Source organism: Dipodomys ordii, unplaced genomic scaffold (assembly GCF_000151885.1).
Source record: "Dipodomys ordii isolate 6190 unplaced genomic scaffold, Dord_2.0 Scaffold177, whole genome shotgun sequence".
NCBI classification, from domain to species: domain Eukaryota; kingdom Metazoa; phylum Chordata; class Mammalia; order Rodentia; family Heteromyidae; genus Dipodomys; species Dipodomys ordii.
This window is the reverse complement of record NW_012267393.1, coordinates 2,100,527-2,116,252: the sequence shown is the minus strand read 5'-3', so window position 1 is coordinate 2,116,252 and position 15,726 is coordinate 2,100,527. Positions and strand designations below refer to the sequence as shown.

General features: G+C 47.3%; 1 protein-coding gene across 1 annotated transcript; it reads left to right on the top strand.

Moving 5' to 3' along the window:
* The first annotated feature begins 2,314 nt into the window (after window positions 1–2,314).
* On the top strand, window positions 2,315–3,715 carry LOC105998937 (sperm motility kinase 3-like). The gene has a single exon (XM_013033793.1). It carries the CDS (start codon window positions 2,315–2,317, stop codon window positions 3,713–3,715), a length of 1,401 nt encoding a protein of 466 aa, XP_012889247.1.
* Window positions 3,716–15,726: the final 12,011 nt, after the last annotated feature.

Sequence of the window (15,726 nt, the reverse complement as noted above, 5' to 3'; positions counted from 1 at the left end):
GGAACTTGGTCTTGCTATGTAGCCCAGGTTGGACTGTAACTCACTATAAAGGCCAAGATGGCCAAAATCTCTGTACCTCCTGCCTCTGCCTTCTGCATTCTGTGTTTGTGAGTATGGCTTTATTACACCCAGCTCCTTTTGAATGCTGTTGTTGGAACATAGGGCGTGGGTGCTGTCCCTGAGCTTTTTTGCTTAAGGCTAGTTCTCAACCACTTTGAGACACAGAGACAATTGAGGTAATTGTGATTGTCAAGAAGAGTCTCATGGACTTTCCTGCCCAGGCTGGATGCAAACCGAGATCCTCAGATCTCATCCTCCTGAGTAGCTAGAATTACAGGGGGGAGCCACCAGTGCCTGACACACCATTAATTCTTTTCCTTTAAAAAGACGTGTCAAGTGGCTGGGTAGAGGTGGCTCATGCCTACAATCCTAGCTACTCAAGAGGCTGAGATGTGAGGATAGCAGTTGAAAGCCTACCCAGGTAGGAAAGTCCATGAGACTCTTCTCTCCAATAAACCACCAGAAAACCAGAACTGGTACTGTGGCTCAAGTTGTAGAGTGCTAGGCTTTAGCTGAAGAGCTAAGGGACAGTGCCCAGGTCCAGAGTTCAACCTCATGGCCAGAAATAAAGGAATAAATAAATGATATAAAGAATAAAAGAACTCTCAAGTAGAATAAACCTCCGTTCCATAAAATAAGAGTCTGCCTCTGAGATAGACATATTTCATGGATGGTTTTTATTAGAACAATTATAGATATATGAAAATTTGAGACAACAGTACTAAAAGATATAAAAGCAAGATACTTTATTTCTCACCTGTGAGGGACAAATAAAGATTGAAAAAGTGGTTAAGTGAATCAAAAACAGTAAGAGGTACAAAGCAGCACAGGAAACCATAGAAACTGGAATCAGAAATGAGAATGGCAGATGTGAACAAAACTATGACTTCATCTTGGATGTGTGGTCTCTCTTCTCAAGTGGAAAGAAATGTTTGAGTTGAATTGTTACAAAGTCTCCATATCTCAGGCTCCCTTGCAATGAGATGCAGACCATGCTATGTGAAAAGGACAGTGTTATAATTTCTGTACAAGGATAGAGTCTGTAATAACCTGTGGGGCCTCAATAATCAATGGGGCCCAATAAAGAGGGCCCCGTGGTCTGGCCTGCTGGAGGGGGTGCAGCATCAAGAGTCAAGCCTCACACCTCCACAGACCCCGCCGCTGGACAGAGCAGGGCATTGAGAGGCTGCTGTCACCACTCCAAGGGGCACTGGAGGGGCCTGCCACCACAAGGGGACGGGGCATGCTTCTAGAGGCATGCACATAGCAAGCTGCCTATTGGGATTGGATTTGGGCAGCTTGGGGGAGGAGCATGAATGGCCATTTGGGACCTCCCTCCAGGAGGTCTGTGGACAGTGGAGAGGCCTGCATGTGGGGGAGGAAGGGAAGAAAGGGAAAAGCCTTCCCCTTTGGAGGGTTGGAGCTTTGGAGCTTTGGAGGTGTGAGGTTTGGAGGTTTGCAGACTGACTAATTGGTGGTTTGCAGACCAACTAATGAAGGTTGGAGGGTCAGAACTGCCTACTGGAGGTTTGGAGGTTTGGTGGCTGAGGCTGCTCTTGGTTCTGGGTATCTAGCCCAGGACAAGGTAGTCTCAAGAGACCTTTCTGGTGTTAATAGCGTAAATAAACTTGTTTTGTTCACTTCTTATGGTGCCTGCAAGGATTGTCTCGCTCTCTGGATTGTCTCATCAAGAGCCCAGTGGGTGATTTCCTCCCAGGAGCCATCCTAGGATGCCCAACCCCCAAGAAAGATGAGGGCCACTGGCCAATGTCCTCATGGCAGCAGGAAGAGCATCCTGCCATGTGCCCATTGTCCTTGGCAACCAGGGTCTTCCTGGTCCAAGTACCTAACTGCCAGTGGGTGTGCACTGGGCTCTGATTGGTCCACTTCCTCGCTGATGTCAATGGCCTGACTTTTGATTGGTCCATCTGCCCCTGACATCACAGGGCATTGTGAGGCCTGCCCAGCAGGGTATATAAGAGGCAGCTGCTCTCCAGCTTTGTCAGTTACAGCGCTGGGAGCTTTTACTTGGTGACCTGCTGGACTAACTTAGAGCTACTTGGCTGCTTTCTTTGGGTGTGGGGGGTGGTGGTTTTGTTGTTTGGGTTTGGGGATTTCATTTACTTGTCGGGGGCAAGGGGCTTGTATTTACTTGTTCGTTGGTAGTTTCCTTTTAAGATTTATTAGTTACTAACTCTATTTAGATTATCTTAGATAATTCTTAATCTTGATCACTTGCCATCCCACCTGCAATATGGCCTCTCCCAGGGAAGAGAAGAATACTGTCATTGGACAGTACAACATAAGAGAGATCATTGGTTACGGCAGCTTTGGCTGTGTAAAGCTGGCCCATCACCGCCTCACAGACACCACAGTGGCAGTCAAAGTTCTCTCCAAGAAAGAGCTGAGAAGCCATGATCTAGAAAATGAGGTGGACATTGTGAAGAGTGTACATCACCCACACATCATCCGATTGTTCCAGGTGACGGAGGATGAACACTGTGTGTACCTGGTCACTGAGCTGGCCACTTGGGGCCATCTCTGGGAGTATATCAATAAATCCCCTTGCAGCCGCCTCTTCGAGTTTGAAGCCAAGAGGTTGTTCAGGCAGATCACGAGTGCCGTTCGGTACCTTCATGAGAACGGTATTGTACACCTAGACCTGAAGGCCGACAACGTGCTGTTGGACACCAATCACAATGTCAAGGTCAGTGATTTTGGCCTTAGCATCAGGGTGACCCCAGGGCAGTTGGTAAAGGGGGTTTGTGGAGCCTTGATATTCCGCCCTCCTGAAGTGTTCCTATACAACATGTTCGATGGGTACAAGGTGGACACTTGGGACTTGGGCATCCTTTTATATATGATGACAACAGGAAAGTTCCCATTTGAGGGGAATAAGATGATTCAGATAGAGAACAAAATCCTAGAGGCCAGGTACACCGGTCCCCTTTACCTATCTGCAATGGGCCGTGATCTCCTTTCTAAACTGCTGACTGTGCACTTCAATCAGAGGCCTGCTATTAAGAAAATAATGCAGCACCCATGGCTGGCTCTAGGTGTGGGATTTGGCCTGCTTCCTGATGAGCCACTGCCCAGCAAGCTGGACCCCATTATTGTCACAGTCGTGTGCGACATGGGGTACAGTGTAGTTGGCATTGAAAAGGCAATCCAGGGCCGAGAATTCAATGAAGCCATGGGCACCTACCTGCTCATGCAGGAACACTTCAAGGAGAATGCCAGCAGTGTAGAACCAAAAACGATGCCTTTGCCTAATCCACCATGCCCAACTCCTGAGGACAATCCCACCAGCCCTCTCCCTGCACGAAAAAATGCCACCTTTTCTGCACCATCTAATGCCTTCAGCTTGCCCTCAGAATTTCAGTTCCCTCTGAAGAGAACACGAAGTGCCAGTCTGCCTGTCCTTCTGCTCTACACCCTGCAGAGCTCCAGTTCCAGCTTCATTTGGGGCCCGGATTCTTTTAGCTGGTCGGGCACACTAGACAGTTTCCACTCAGTGGAAAATGCTCTTCCCTCTGGGCATCCTCAGGGGGAGGCCATAGCCCCCAGGTGGAACATTAGACAGGGCTGGAGGAGGGTGGCTAACAGGATAGTCAGTATTCGAAGGATCTGCTGCTGCGTAAAGGCCCCAGAGTAATGTCCACAGATTGAGCATAAATCTGTCCCAGAAAAAGGGGTACAGAACTCTGAAACTGCAAAAAATTGAAAACCACCCACCAGACTCAGACCTTCGGGGTGACTCTATCCTGGGGTGTGGAAAAGCAGAGAGGTGTGCAATTGAAGAGCTGCAAGTCGTGAATGCCCCCAAAGTAATATCCACAGATTGAGAGTAAAGCTGGCCCAGAGAAAGAGGTACAGAACTCTGAAACAGCAAAATTGAAAGATACCCACCAGACTCAGACCTTCAGGGTGACTCTATCTGGGGTGTGGAAAAGCAGAGAGGTGTGCAATTGAAGAGCTGCAAGTGGGGAAGGAGTCGTGCAGGAAGTCCACCCTGCGGAGGTCTCAGGCCAGCATGGCCAGGTTGTGTGATTCACCAGCAGGGATTCATTCTGGAGAAAGGACAGCTGACATCACCAAAGCTTTCCAATGCTGAAAGGTAAGCTGAAAGGTGGCCTCAAGCTGCCTGTACCTTCTGAGCTGGGCATTTCCACATCAATCCCTTACTTAAGAGTATTGTCACTTCCTTGAACAACCTTTCCCATTTGTGCCCTGAACACTAAGGTGTTTTTGTCCCAAATTCTGCAGCAGGTCATCATCTCACCTTCCAGGTAGGTTGCTTGTGTCCCTACTTGCTAGTTTATTGATTATTTCAGTTGAAGGTGAGGCCCTTGAGTTTGGTGGTATACAAATCCATGCATGTGAGGGGCAGGAAGCATCCTAACTCTGCTTCTCCTTCCGCAGTCTCTAGGTGAGTGGGTACAACTAGTGAGCACACTAGTTACCCTGGCTGGGTTGGAGCATAAAGGCAAATCTTCACTGGGAATGGAGAGGTACCTGTCTCCATTCACCCCATTCACTTTCAATGGTTTCTCCCCTTACTTTCCTCCATTTCAATGCACTTTCCTGCGTGTGTAATTTCTCTCTAAATCTCATTATCCCAACATAAAACCATCATCTAAGAATCTCTTCTTTCAGAGTTGTTTATTTGTCTCTATCAAAGAGACCCTATTACCTAGACAGGTTGTTTTGAATTGCAACTCCTCCCATGAGTCCCCATTTTCTCTAAGGGGAAGCAGAAGGCTGGGTTAGTTTCAAATAAGAGAACAGTCTGACCAACCAGAGCCACTGTTTAGACTGGCCAAGTATATGAAGTAGAATAATATTCCTTCCTTAAGACTTGGAAAAAATTATATTAAGCGAAGTAAGCCAGGCCCAAAGAGACATAGGCCCCATGGTTTCCCTTATTTGCAATAGCTAGTATATGTATGAGTCAAGCGGAAAAGGTCAGATAATGTGATGTTAGGAAAATGAACCCTTAGGTATGTATCTTAATGTATTTTTCTTTCATGCATGTGTTTCTAATGCATTTATAAGATTATCTCTTTGTTGCTTTGTATGTCCCTCCCCCACAGTATAACCCCTGCTTTCACTATATTTGATGTCAGTATAACTTGTGGAGGCGATGGGGGAAAACCAGTTGTTTAAGGATACAGGTGGACCTGTGGCAACAATGAGAAGTACAAGTTGTCATGTCCATAACGAGCTTTACAACGTCGGGGGGGGGGGGGAAGGATTGGGACTGGGGGGGGGGGGGGAGGCTGGGAAGGGATGTGAAAGGTAAACAAAGGAGGAGGCTGCAATGCTTGGTAAGAAATGTACGCATTATCCTGCCCATGTAATTGTAACCCCTCTGTACAGTATGTTCACAAATAAAAAAAAGAATAATATTCCTTCCTTGAAGGGAGAGGTGGAGAAACCTGTGAAGGAGTATGATTGCTGAGAAAGTATGGAGATATAGTGGTGCCTGTGGATGGACGCCTGGGTGGACTTTGTCTGTGGATGGACCCTGACTGGGCTGACTGTTTCTGAATATGAGCAGAAACTGGGTAAGATTGGATGTGACCCTCCACCACTGGGTCATATGTGTTGGTTCAGCTTCGGGGGGTTACAAGGGAGTGATGGGGAGGAGTTGGGTCCACATGGCCTTTGCTATGGGTCAAGAAGCTGAGCCTTCAGAGTAGACTGATGACGTTTGTGGAAGGAAGTGACCTGGGTGAATCAGAGCCAACTCAGGGCCATTTGGGAAGCAAATCTCCCCTTAAAGAATGAGATGGGATTGTGGTGAGAGAAACAAAGAGGGCCAAAAGAGGGTAAAGGATGAGCACCTTATTGAAAGAAAGGACTGACACTGATGCTGTATGACAACTCAGAGAGGACGGTCAGGAGAGGAGCTGAGGAATCCTGAACTCCACATGGACCAGTATTCAGTGAAGAGAGTGGGTGGGGAGGGAAGTTCTCTGAATTTCCTTGATTTCTCCATGCTTTTTCTTTTCGTTCCTCATGTTGGTTTGTTGTATGTATGTGTTTTGCATGTGTACTGATCGTGGGGCTTGAAGTCAGTGCTTTTCTCTCTTTCTGTCTCTTCTCATCCTCCCCTTCTCACCTCTCCACCCCAGCCCAACTACCTTCCCTAATTTTCTTTCTCCCTCTTACATTCCTCCTATTCTTCCCCTTTCATTCTTCTCCCTCTTCTTCTCTTCCTATTCCCTCCTCATGAATCTTCCTGTTCCATTCTGTCTTCCTCTCTTCCTGCTCTTGAATCAGTCTCTCACAATGTCTGTTTCTCTGTCTCTCCTCTCTCTGTCTCTCTTCATCTCTTTCATTTTACATGGTCATAACTAGTTCCCTCCCACTTGAGCCATACCTCCAGGCTTTCATTTCTCTAGTTAATTGAGGAAGGAATTTTCCAAAGTGCTGTATGTGTAATGTTGCAGGTGAACTTGTGGGATAGCTAGGATTACAGGCAAGAGCCTCCAGCATCAGGCAACACATTAGGCTTTGTTAGTCTGGTGTAGCACAGGTTGGCTTCTCTGTTATTTGAAAGGGTTTTGTGTACTTCTGTAAGGGACAGCTGTGTGAGGGACACCTTACAAATGGTGTGGAAGGAAGGGGGTGGTGGCCTGGTGTGCAAATGGACAGGGAGGGAGGAACATGTGTACTGCACAAAGGGTCAGCACTGAGTGTTGTCATATCTTTCTAGAGATTCCAGGAGTTTCCTGGGAAGCCCCCAGCTGACACCCCCTTCGCGAGAGCATCAGGCTTTGGGCATGATGCTTCCTTTCCCCTGGCAGTTTCCTGGGAGAAACTGTAGGACTCATGGAAAAGTAAACCCTAATTTTCTGCAGGGAGAAGCAGCAAAAGTCCGTTTTTGGAATCACAAAGTGTACGAGTTAAAATATATTCTCTTGCTTTCAGCTACAGGTGGTGAATTATGTGAAGGAACAGGAGACCCGAGAAAGCATGGCTATATAATGGTGCCTGTGGATGGACCCTGCCTGGGCTGACTGCATTTCCACAGAAATCCAGTGAGATTGGATGTGAGCCTTCTCCACTGTGAAATTTGTTTTGATTCAGCCAGGTCATTAGATTCACACAGAGGCAGTGCTGAGGGCTGATGCTGCCCTTAAGTAACAAGTGTGGGATGGGGAGAGTTGGGCACAGCTGGCCTTTGCTATGGGGGGGGACTGGGCTCAGAGGGCTGAGCCTGCACTGCATAATGATGAGATTTGCAGAAGGAAGGCTGCGGCTCTTGGTGGACCAGTGGTGCAGCTCAGGGTTATTTAGGGACCAGAGCTCTTCTCAAAGAATGAGATGAGTTTCTGGTGAGAGAAGCAGTGAGGGCCAAAGTGGTCATAGGACAGGCATCTTGGTGATGGACAGGGTTGAAACTGATGCTGAAGGAGAGGTGAGAGGAGGAAGCTAACAGTCCTGAACTCCACATGGACCAGAGTTCACTGAAGAGGGTGGGTGGGGAGGGAAGTACTGTGAATTTCCATGATGTCTCCATGCTTTTTCTTTATTGTCTTTCTTTTTGTTTATTATTGGATCCATTTGTGAGCATGTGGTGGTATAATGGCTTGAACCCTATACTTGTCTGGTTTTCTCTCCGAGTCTCCTTTTCGTCCTGGACTTTCTTTGCTCTCCCCCCTCTACAATTTCTCTTCATTCCTACTCCCTCACATTTTCCTCTTCTCCTTCCCTTCTGATGTTTCCCCTCTTCTCCCTTTCCCATTCCATCTCACTCTTTTCTTCCTCATGAATCTGTCTCTGTCTCTTTCCACTGATTCTGTCTCTCTCTCCCTCCCTCCCTCTCTGTCTGTCTGTCTGTCTGTCTGCCTCAGTCTCTCGCTCTCATTTTCTCTTTCAGTTTACATGTTTCTGGCTGGTGATCTACCTCTGTAGTCACACCTTTAGTCCTGAATTTTTCTGGTTGCAATAAGTGGAGTCTACACAGGCTGGCTTTGTCTGCAGTCTTCCCAGTGTCAACTACTAGAATAGTTTGGATTACACACATGAGCCTCCAGTACCTGGCAGTTCTTTGGACGTTGTGAATCTGGTAGAGCACAGGTTGGTTAGTCTGTTGTTTCAAAAGGGATTGGTATGCTCATGTGAGGGATAGCTGTGTGAGGGACACCTCACAAGTGTTTAGAAAGGAAGGGTATGGTGGGCTAGTGTGTAGAATGAATAGGTAGAGAATTACATTTCCACAGTGCAAGGGTGTCAACACTGAGAGGTGTCCGGTTCTTAGTAGAGACCTTGTGAGACTCCCAAAGAGGCCCCAGCTGAACCTGCTTCCCCAGAGCATAGACTTTGGGGATGGTGTTTGCCCTGGTAGTTCCCAAGGGAAGAATCCAGGTCTCATGGAAGAATAGGAGGGCCTGATTTTTTCCTATGGGAATCATGGAGGGAAGGAAGCTGAGTTTCAAATATCAGAACATTTTTAACATCCAGAGTCAATTTCTGGTATTACAAAGTATATGGATTAAAGCATTTTTTTCTTTCCATTCACCAGAGTGAGAGTGATCTCTGAAGGAGCAAGAGACCTGAGAAAGTGTGGAGAATATTAGTTGCTTGTGGCCTTCTGCTTATAAGTAGTTGCGATGGACAGGGCCTGGATGGGCTTTACCTGAAGATGGACCCTGCCTGGGTAGACTGTGTTCCCACATGAACAGAAATTTGGTAAGATAGGATATGAACCTCCACCATTGGGTTATGTGTGTTGGTTCAGCTGGGATATTAGAAATCCACACGGAGGCAATGCTGAGGGCTGGTGCTGCTTTCAGGTGATGAGCGGTGGGGAGCACTTGGGCACGCCTGGCCTTTGCTATCTGTGCACTGGGGCCAGGAGATTGCAGCTGCAAGACAAACTGATGCGATTTGCAGCAGGAGGTGGGCTGGCGCTCCCTCCCGTGGGATCAGTAGTGCAGCTCAGGGGCATTTGGGGAACAGAACTCAGCTGCAAGAATGAGAGGGGAATCTGGTGAGTGAAGCAATGAGGGCCAAAATTGGGCAAATAATAGGCACCTTGCTGAGAGACAGGGTTGACACTGATGCTGAAGGAGAGCTGAGAGGAGGAAGCTAAGGTCTCTTGCATTCTACATGGAACCATCTGTAGTGAAGAAGGGTGGGCAGGGAAGTACTGTTGATTTCCATGTTGTGTCATTCTTTTGATTTTATTTTCTTTGGGTTTTTTTTGTGGTTGTGTGCATGTGTTTGTGAGTGTGTGCTAGTACTGGCACTTGAACTGAGTGATTTTCTCTGTCTCCTTTTCTGTCTCTTCTTTCTCCCTATTTCCTGTCTCTTCCCCTTTCCAGCTCACTTCCCTCCAAGCCATTCCTCTCCTCCTCTTCTTCCCCTTTCCCTCTTCTCTCTCCTCTTCTCTTCCTCTTCTATTCTCTCTCCCTTCCACTGTCCTCATGAATCTGTCTTTTTCTCTCCTGCCTCTCTAGATCTTTCTCTTTGAGTTGGCATGTTCATAGCTCTCGCTCTATCACTTAAGTCACACCTCTAAGCCAGCATTTTTCTACTTAATTGAAGATGGAGTGTGCCCAGGCTGGTTTAAATTCTGATCTTCTGGTGTCAGCTTCTGGAAGAACAATGATTACAAGCATGATCCACCACCATCAGCCATGTTTCTGACCTTGTTAATCTGGTGTAGCACAGGGATTTGTGTACTTATCTGCTGGACAGATGTGTGAGAGACAACTTGAAAGGAGTGAGAGGTATTGTAGAGAACCTGTTCATCCACAGGGAGTCCCCCTACTGACACCGCTTCCCAAGAACACCAGGCTTTGGGCAGGGTGCTTCCTTTCCCCTAGCAGTCCCCAGGTGAAGAATTTAGGCCTCATGGAAGAAGAGCAGAGCCCAAGTTTTCCGGTTAGTAAATCAGATTGCCAGGGGAGCAGAGTGTCAAATCTGAGAACATTCTGAACATCCAGAGTCCATTATTGAATGAAAAATATATATGGATTAAATACATTTTCTCCCAATCAGAGAAACCTGTGAATGAGCATGAGATCTAAGAAAGCATGAAGATACAGTGGTGCCTGTGGATGGACCCTGCCTGGGATGACTGCATCTGGACAGGAGCGAAAATTCAGTAAGATTGGATATGACCTCCACCACTGGGTTATTTGTGTTGGTTTAGCCAGAGCCATGAGATTTCCACAGAGAGGGAGTGGTGCAGGCTGATGCTGTCTGCCCTTGGGTGACAAGTGTGTGCTGGGGAGGATTTGGGCACACCTGACACTTTTTTTTCTTGGGGGTGACGGGTTCCCGTCATGGGGCCTGAAGTCTGGGCCTGGGCACTGTCCCTCAGCTCTTCAGCTCAAGGCTAGTGCTCTACCACTTGGGCCACAGCCTGACTTCCGGCATTTTTTTTCTGTTTATACGATGCTGAGGAATCGAACCCAGGGACTCATGCATGCAAGGCAAGCACTCTACCACTGAGCCACCTTCCCAGCCCCAACACCTGGCTTTTGCTATGTGTGCACTGATGTCAGGAGGCTGAGCCTGCAGAGCAGACTGATGAGATTTTTTGCTGGAGGTGGGCCCGAGCTCCTTTGGATCAGTGGTCCAGCTCAGGGCTATTCGGGAGCAGATCTCCCCTGAAAGAACAAAATGGGATTCTGGTGAGAGACCCAATAAGGGCTACAAGAGGGAAAAGATGGGTACGGGGTAAATGACAGGGTGGACATAAATATAAAGGAGAAATGACAGGAGGCAGGTTCACATGGAAGCTGGGGAATCCTGAATTGCACATGGGCCATTCTTCAGTGAAGAAAGTGGGTGGGAAGGAATTAACTGATGATTTGTAAGATTTCTCAATCGCTATTCTTTTATTTTTTCCCTTTGTTTGTTGTATGTATGTGAGTGTGTGCTGCTACACCTCAGCGCTTTTTGTCCTATGCTCTGTATCCTTTGCCTTCTCTGTCCTCTCTCCACTTTTCTCACCTTCCCCTGCTCCCACTCTCCATTTCTCTTCCTTTGTTTTCATTCCTCCCATAACTACTCCTACTCTAATTCTCCTGTTCCTCTCCTTGTTCTACTACCCTCTACCATTCCCTCTCCCTCTCTTCCGGCTCTTGAATCTGTCTCTCCCTCCCTCACTCCCTCACTTCTTCGCTCTCTCTACACTTCTCCCTTTCTTCCTCTTTCCCTTTCACCCTTTCTGTCTTTCTCTTTTTTCTCTCTCTGAGTTTCCATGGATATGTCTGGTTCTCTCCTGCTTGAGTTACACTTCCAGGCTTTCATTTCTCTAGTTAATTGAGAATGGAGTCTTCCCAGCCTTGCTGTAAATGCAGTCTTCAAGGTGTCAACATGGGAGATAGGTTGGATTACACACAAGAGCCTACAGCATCAGAGAATGCAATTGGCTTTGTTAATCTGGTGTGGCAAAGGTTGGTTTCTCTATTTTGAAAGGGGATTTGTGTATTTATGTGAGGGACAGCTGTGACAGAGTCACTTTATAAATGGTTGTGGAAAGAAGGGGGTGATGGGTTGGTGTAAATGGACAGGGAAGGACGACTTGTGCACTATATAAGTGCACTGAGAGGTGTCAGAGTCTTAGTAGAGACTCTGTGAGTCCCCAGAGAGCCCCCAGATGACACCCCCTTTCCCAGAGCACCCAGCTTGGGCCTGGTGCTTCCATTTCCCGGTAAAGACTTTAGGCCTCATGGAAGAATAGCAGAGCCCAATTTTTCTCCTTATGGAATCAAGAATGCTATGGGAGCCAAGTTTTCAATATTTGAACATTATGAATATCAAGAGACCATTTTGGGAATCACAAAGTATATGAATTAAAATATATTTCTTTCCTTTCAGCTATAGGAGTTCAAGGAACAGGAGACCTGAGGAATCATGGAGATAAACTGGGGCCTATGGAAGGACGGGGCCTGGATGGACTTTGGTTGCACATGGACCACACCCGTGGATGGACCCTGCCTGGGATGACTGCCTTCTGACAAGAACCAAAATTGGTTAAGGTTGCATATGAGCCTTCACACCACAATATTTGTATTGGTGCACCCGGGGCGTTAGAATTGCACACAGAGGCAGTGCTGAGGATTGATGCTGCCTTTGGGTGAGAAGTATGTGATGGGGAGGAGTTGGGCAAACCTGGCCTTTTCTATGTGTACACTGCGTCAGGAGGCTGAACCTGCAGAGTAGACTGATGAGATTAGAGGCAAGAGGAGGGCTGGGGCTCCTGGTAGATCAGTGGTAATGCTCAGGGGTATTTGGGGAGCAATGCTATTCTCAAAGTATGAGATGGGTTTCTGGTGAGAAGAGCAATAAGGTCTAAATATGCATGCTTTGCATATTTTAAGTTTTAAGACATGGTATAAGACATGGTTGATACTGATGCTGAAAGAGAGCTGAGGAGGAATGTAAGAAATACTGAACTCCTCACGGAACAGTGTTCAGTGAATAGGGCGTTTGGGGAGGAAAGTACTATTAATTTCCATGATTTCTCAATGCTTTTTTATTGTCTTTTTGTTTGTTGTGTGTATGCATTTGGGAGTGTGCTGGCTTGAACTCTCTTCTTTTCTCTTTCTCAGTCTCCTTTTCCATCTGTGGCCTTTCCTTGGGCCCTTCTCCCCTCTACTGTCTCTAATCTCTCCTTTCTTACACTCCCATTCTTCTTCTCCTCTCCTCCCTCTAATCAATCTCTTCTCCCTATTCCATTCCTTCTCACTCAATCCTTTCTCCTGACTTTGTCTCTTTGTCGCTCTGTCTTTACGTATGTATGCTTGTCCCGCTGTTTGTCTCTCTGTCTCTCTGTCCGTATTCCTTCTCCACCTCAGGCCCCCCTCTTTCCCTTTCTCTGGACTGTGGGCGTGTTTCTCACTGGTGTTCTACAAGTAGACTCACACCTCTAGGCCTGAGTTTCTACTGAGTTGGACATGGAGTCTGCCCAGGCTGGCTTTATCTGCAGTCTTCTCAGTGTCAGCGTGTGCAGTAGTTAGGATTACACAGGTGAGCCTCCAGCACCTTGACTTGTGTATCTAGTACAGCACAGTTTCACTGTTATTACAAAAGGAATTTGTGTACTTATATGAGGGACAACTTAAAATGTTTGCGGAAGGAAAGGGTGTTGGGTTGGGCTGCATGTGGAAAATGAACAGATAGAGAATTTGCGTAATACAAGGGTCTCAGCACTGAGACATGTCAGATTCTTAGGAGACACCCTTTCAGCCCCCAAAGAAGCTTCTAGTTGACACCCCCTCCTCCAGAGCACCAGGTTTGGGGCATAGTGCTTCCTTTTCCCTGGCAGTTCCCAGGGGAGGCCTCTAGTTCTCATGGAAGAAGAGTAGGATCTGATTTTCTAGGGGAACCATGATGTGATGGAAACTGAATTTCAAATATTACCACACTATAAGCCTCCAGAGCCCATTTTTGAACCCCAAAATGTAGAAATTACAATCCTTTTCCTTCCTATCAGCTTGAGGTGGAGAAACCTTTGAATGAGCAAGAGACCTAAGAAAGCTTGAAAATAGAGGAGCATGTGGATGGAGATGAGTACATGTGGACATGAGCAGAAATTCAGTAAGATTGCATATGAACCTCCACACTGTGATATTCGTTCAGCAGGGCATTAGATTTCTACACAGAGGAAGTACTGAGGGTGATTCTGCCTTTGGATGACAGGTGTGTGATGGGGAGGAGTTGGACACATTGGACCTCTGTTGTATGTTCACTGGAGTCAAGAGGCTGAGCGTGCAAGGCAGACTGATGAGATTTGCAGCAGGAGAAGGCTGAGGCTCCCAGTGAAACAGTTGTATACCTCTGGGGTATTTAGGGTGCAGAGTTCTTCCCAGAGAATAAGATAGATATTTGTGACAGAATCACTGAGAGCCAAAAGTGTACAAGAAATGGGCACCTTGCTGATAGACAGGGTTGACCCTGATGCTGAAGGAGAGCTGAGAAGAGGAAACTAAGGACTCCTGAATTCCGCAAGGCTCATTGGTCAGTGAAGTGGATGGATGGGGAGGGAAGTCCTGTGAATTTCCATGGTTTCTAAGTTCTTTTTCTCTGTCTCCGGGGTCCTGAAATGAGGGAGTAAGCTTCAGTTCCCGGCAGTGGGTTTGGCTTGAGGCTAGTTTCTAGTAGTCCCAGGGCAGTAGAGAGGGTGCCTCATCACTGCTGCACTGGGTGGGATTTCAGTGTTGGGTTGCATTATGGAGATGTGGGGGAGGGGCATTGTGGACCCTTGGGGCTGTGGGCAGGGCCTTGTGCCAAGCAGGAGGCAAGTCATTTTATGATTCCATGCCAGTCTTAAGAGGCCAGATGAGCTCACTGTCCAAAACTCAGGTCTTCTTTTGACTTTTCAATGGACAGTCTGATGCACAGGCAAGCTAGAACACTCCTAAACCTCTGTGGCACAGCTGCAGTGCATTTGGCTCAGCACTTGGAGAGAAGAGGAAAAGTTGGCCTGAGGATGAGGGTTGCACAGGTTAGCCACAGTGTCACACAGACCATTATCTAGGACGGGTTCATGGCTCGCAGAGAGACTTGGAAGAATGCGAGTGAGGAGTTGAGGTGGTATGGAAAGAATTCCCAGAGGAGGAACAGGTTATGTGGTGTGTGCACACCATCTCCATATGTAAGATTGAGGTGCACAAAGCTTCAGGAAAAGGGCTTGGAAACATGGGTGAGGAGACCCCGAGGCAAGGGTGACAGGGACTGTGGAGAGGAGTCATGGGAAAACAGTGCGAAAGAGCTTTGACCATGTATGCCAGTATACTTGTTGAATAAATGTGTGAAGAAATGGGTAGGCTTTCATTCAATGGACATTTACTGAGTGCCTACAGGATGAGTGACATCATGCTGAAGACTGACAGAATGCTGGGAACAGCACAAAAATGTCTCTCCTTGTGAGTTTACACTCAAGCATGGAGAATGAGAATACCCAAACTTACAAAAGAACTAAATAGTATATATGAAAAGGAAGATTAAGGCAGAAAGAATGAGGATGAGTGTTAGAAATACTCTGTGTTTTTGTGTGTTTGCAGATGTGTGTTGTATTTTTGGCAAGGGGGGTTTGGGGAAGGATGGGGGAGTGAGCAGCTGGGTGTAGGGAAAAGCATTCCAGGCAGTTGGAATAGCAGCGGCCCCCTGCTGGTACAGTGCAAATGCCAGTGTGGCTGCAGCAGGGAAGCCTGGGCTCAGTGGGGAGAGACAGGAGCAGAGAAGGCACAGGAGCCTCTGGGCAGCACAGGCTCTGCACTTCACCAAAGGAGGCTGTGAGCAGAGGCATGACCCACCATGCTTCAACAATGTCCTGTGGTTCTCCTGTCTGCTCTAAAGCCACATTTCTTAGTCTTCAAATATGAAAGGGTGTGTGTGATATTGGTGTTCCTCTGCCTGCATTACTTCTTGAAACTGAGTGTCCTCCAGTTCCATCCATAGTGTCTGACTGTTGGTTTCTTTTTCTGGTTTTTTTTTGGTGCTTGAACTCTGGGCCAGTAAGCGGTCCCTGAGCATTTTGCTCAAGGCTACAGCTTTACCACTTTAAGGCACAGCTCCACTCCTGGTTTTCTGATGGATATTTGAAGTAAGAGTCTCAGGGACTTTCCTGCCTGGGCTCCAGGCTTTGACTTCAATCCTCCTATTTGAGCCTCATGTGTAGGTAGGATGACAAGTAGG

Excerpts from the sequence above, each read along its gene's own strand:
- LOC105998937 (XM_013033793.1), top strand. The coding sequence starts at position 2,315 with ATGGCCTCTCCCAGGGAAGAGAAGAATACTGTCATTGGACAGTACAAC.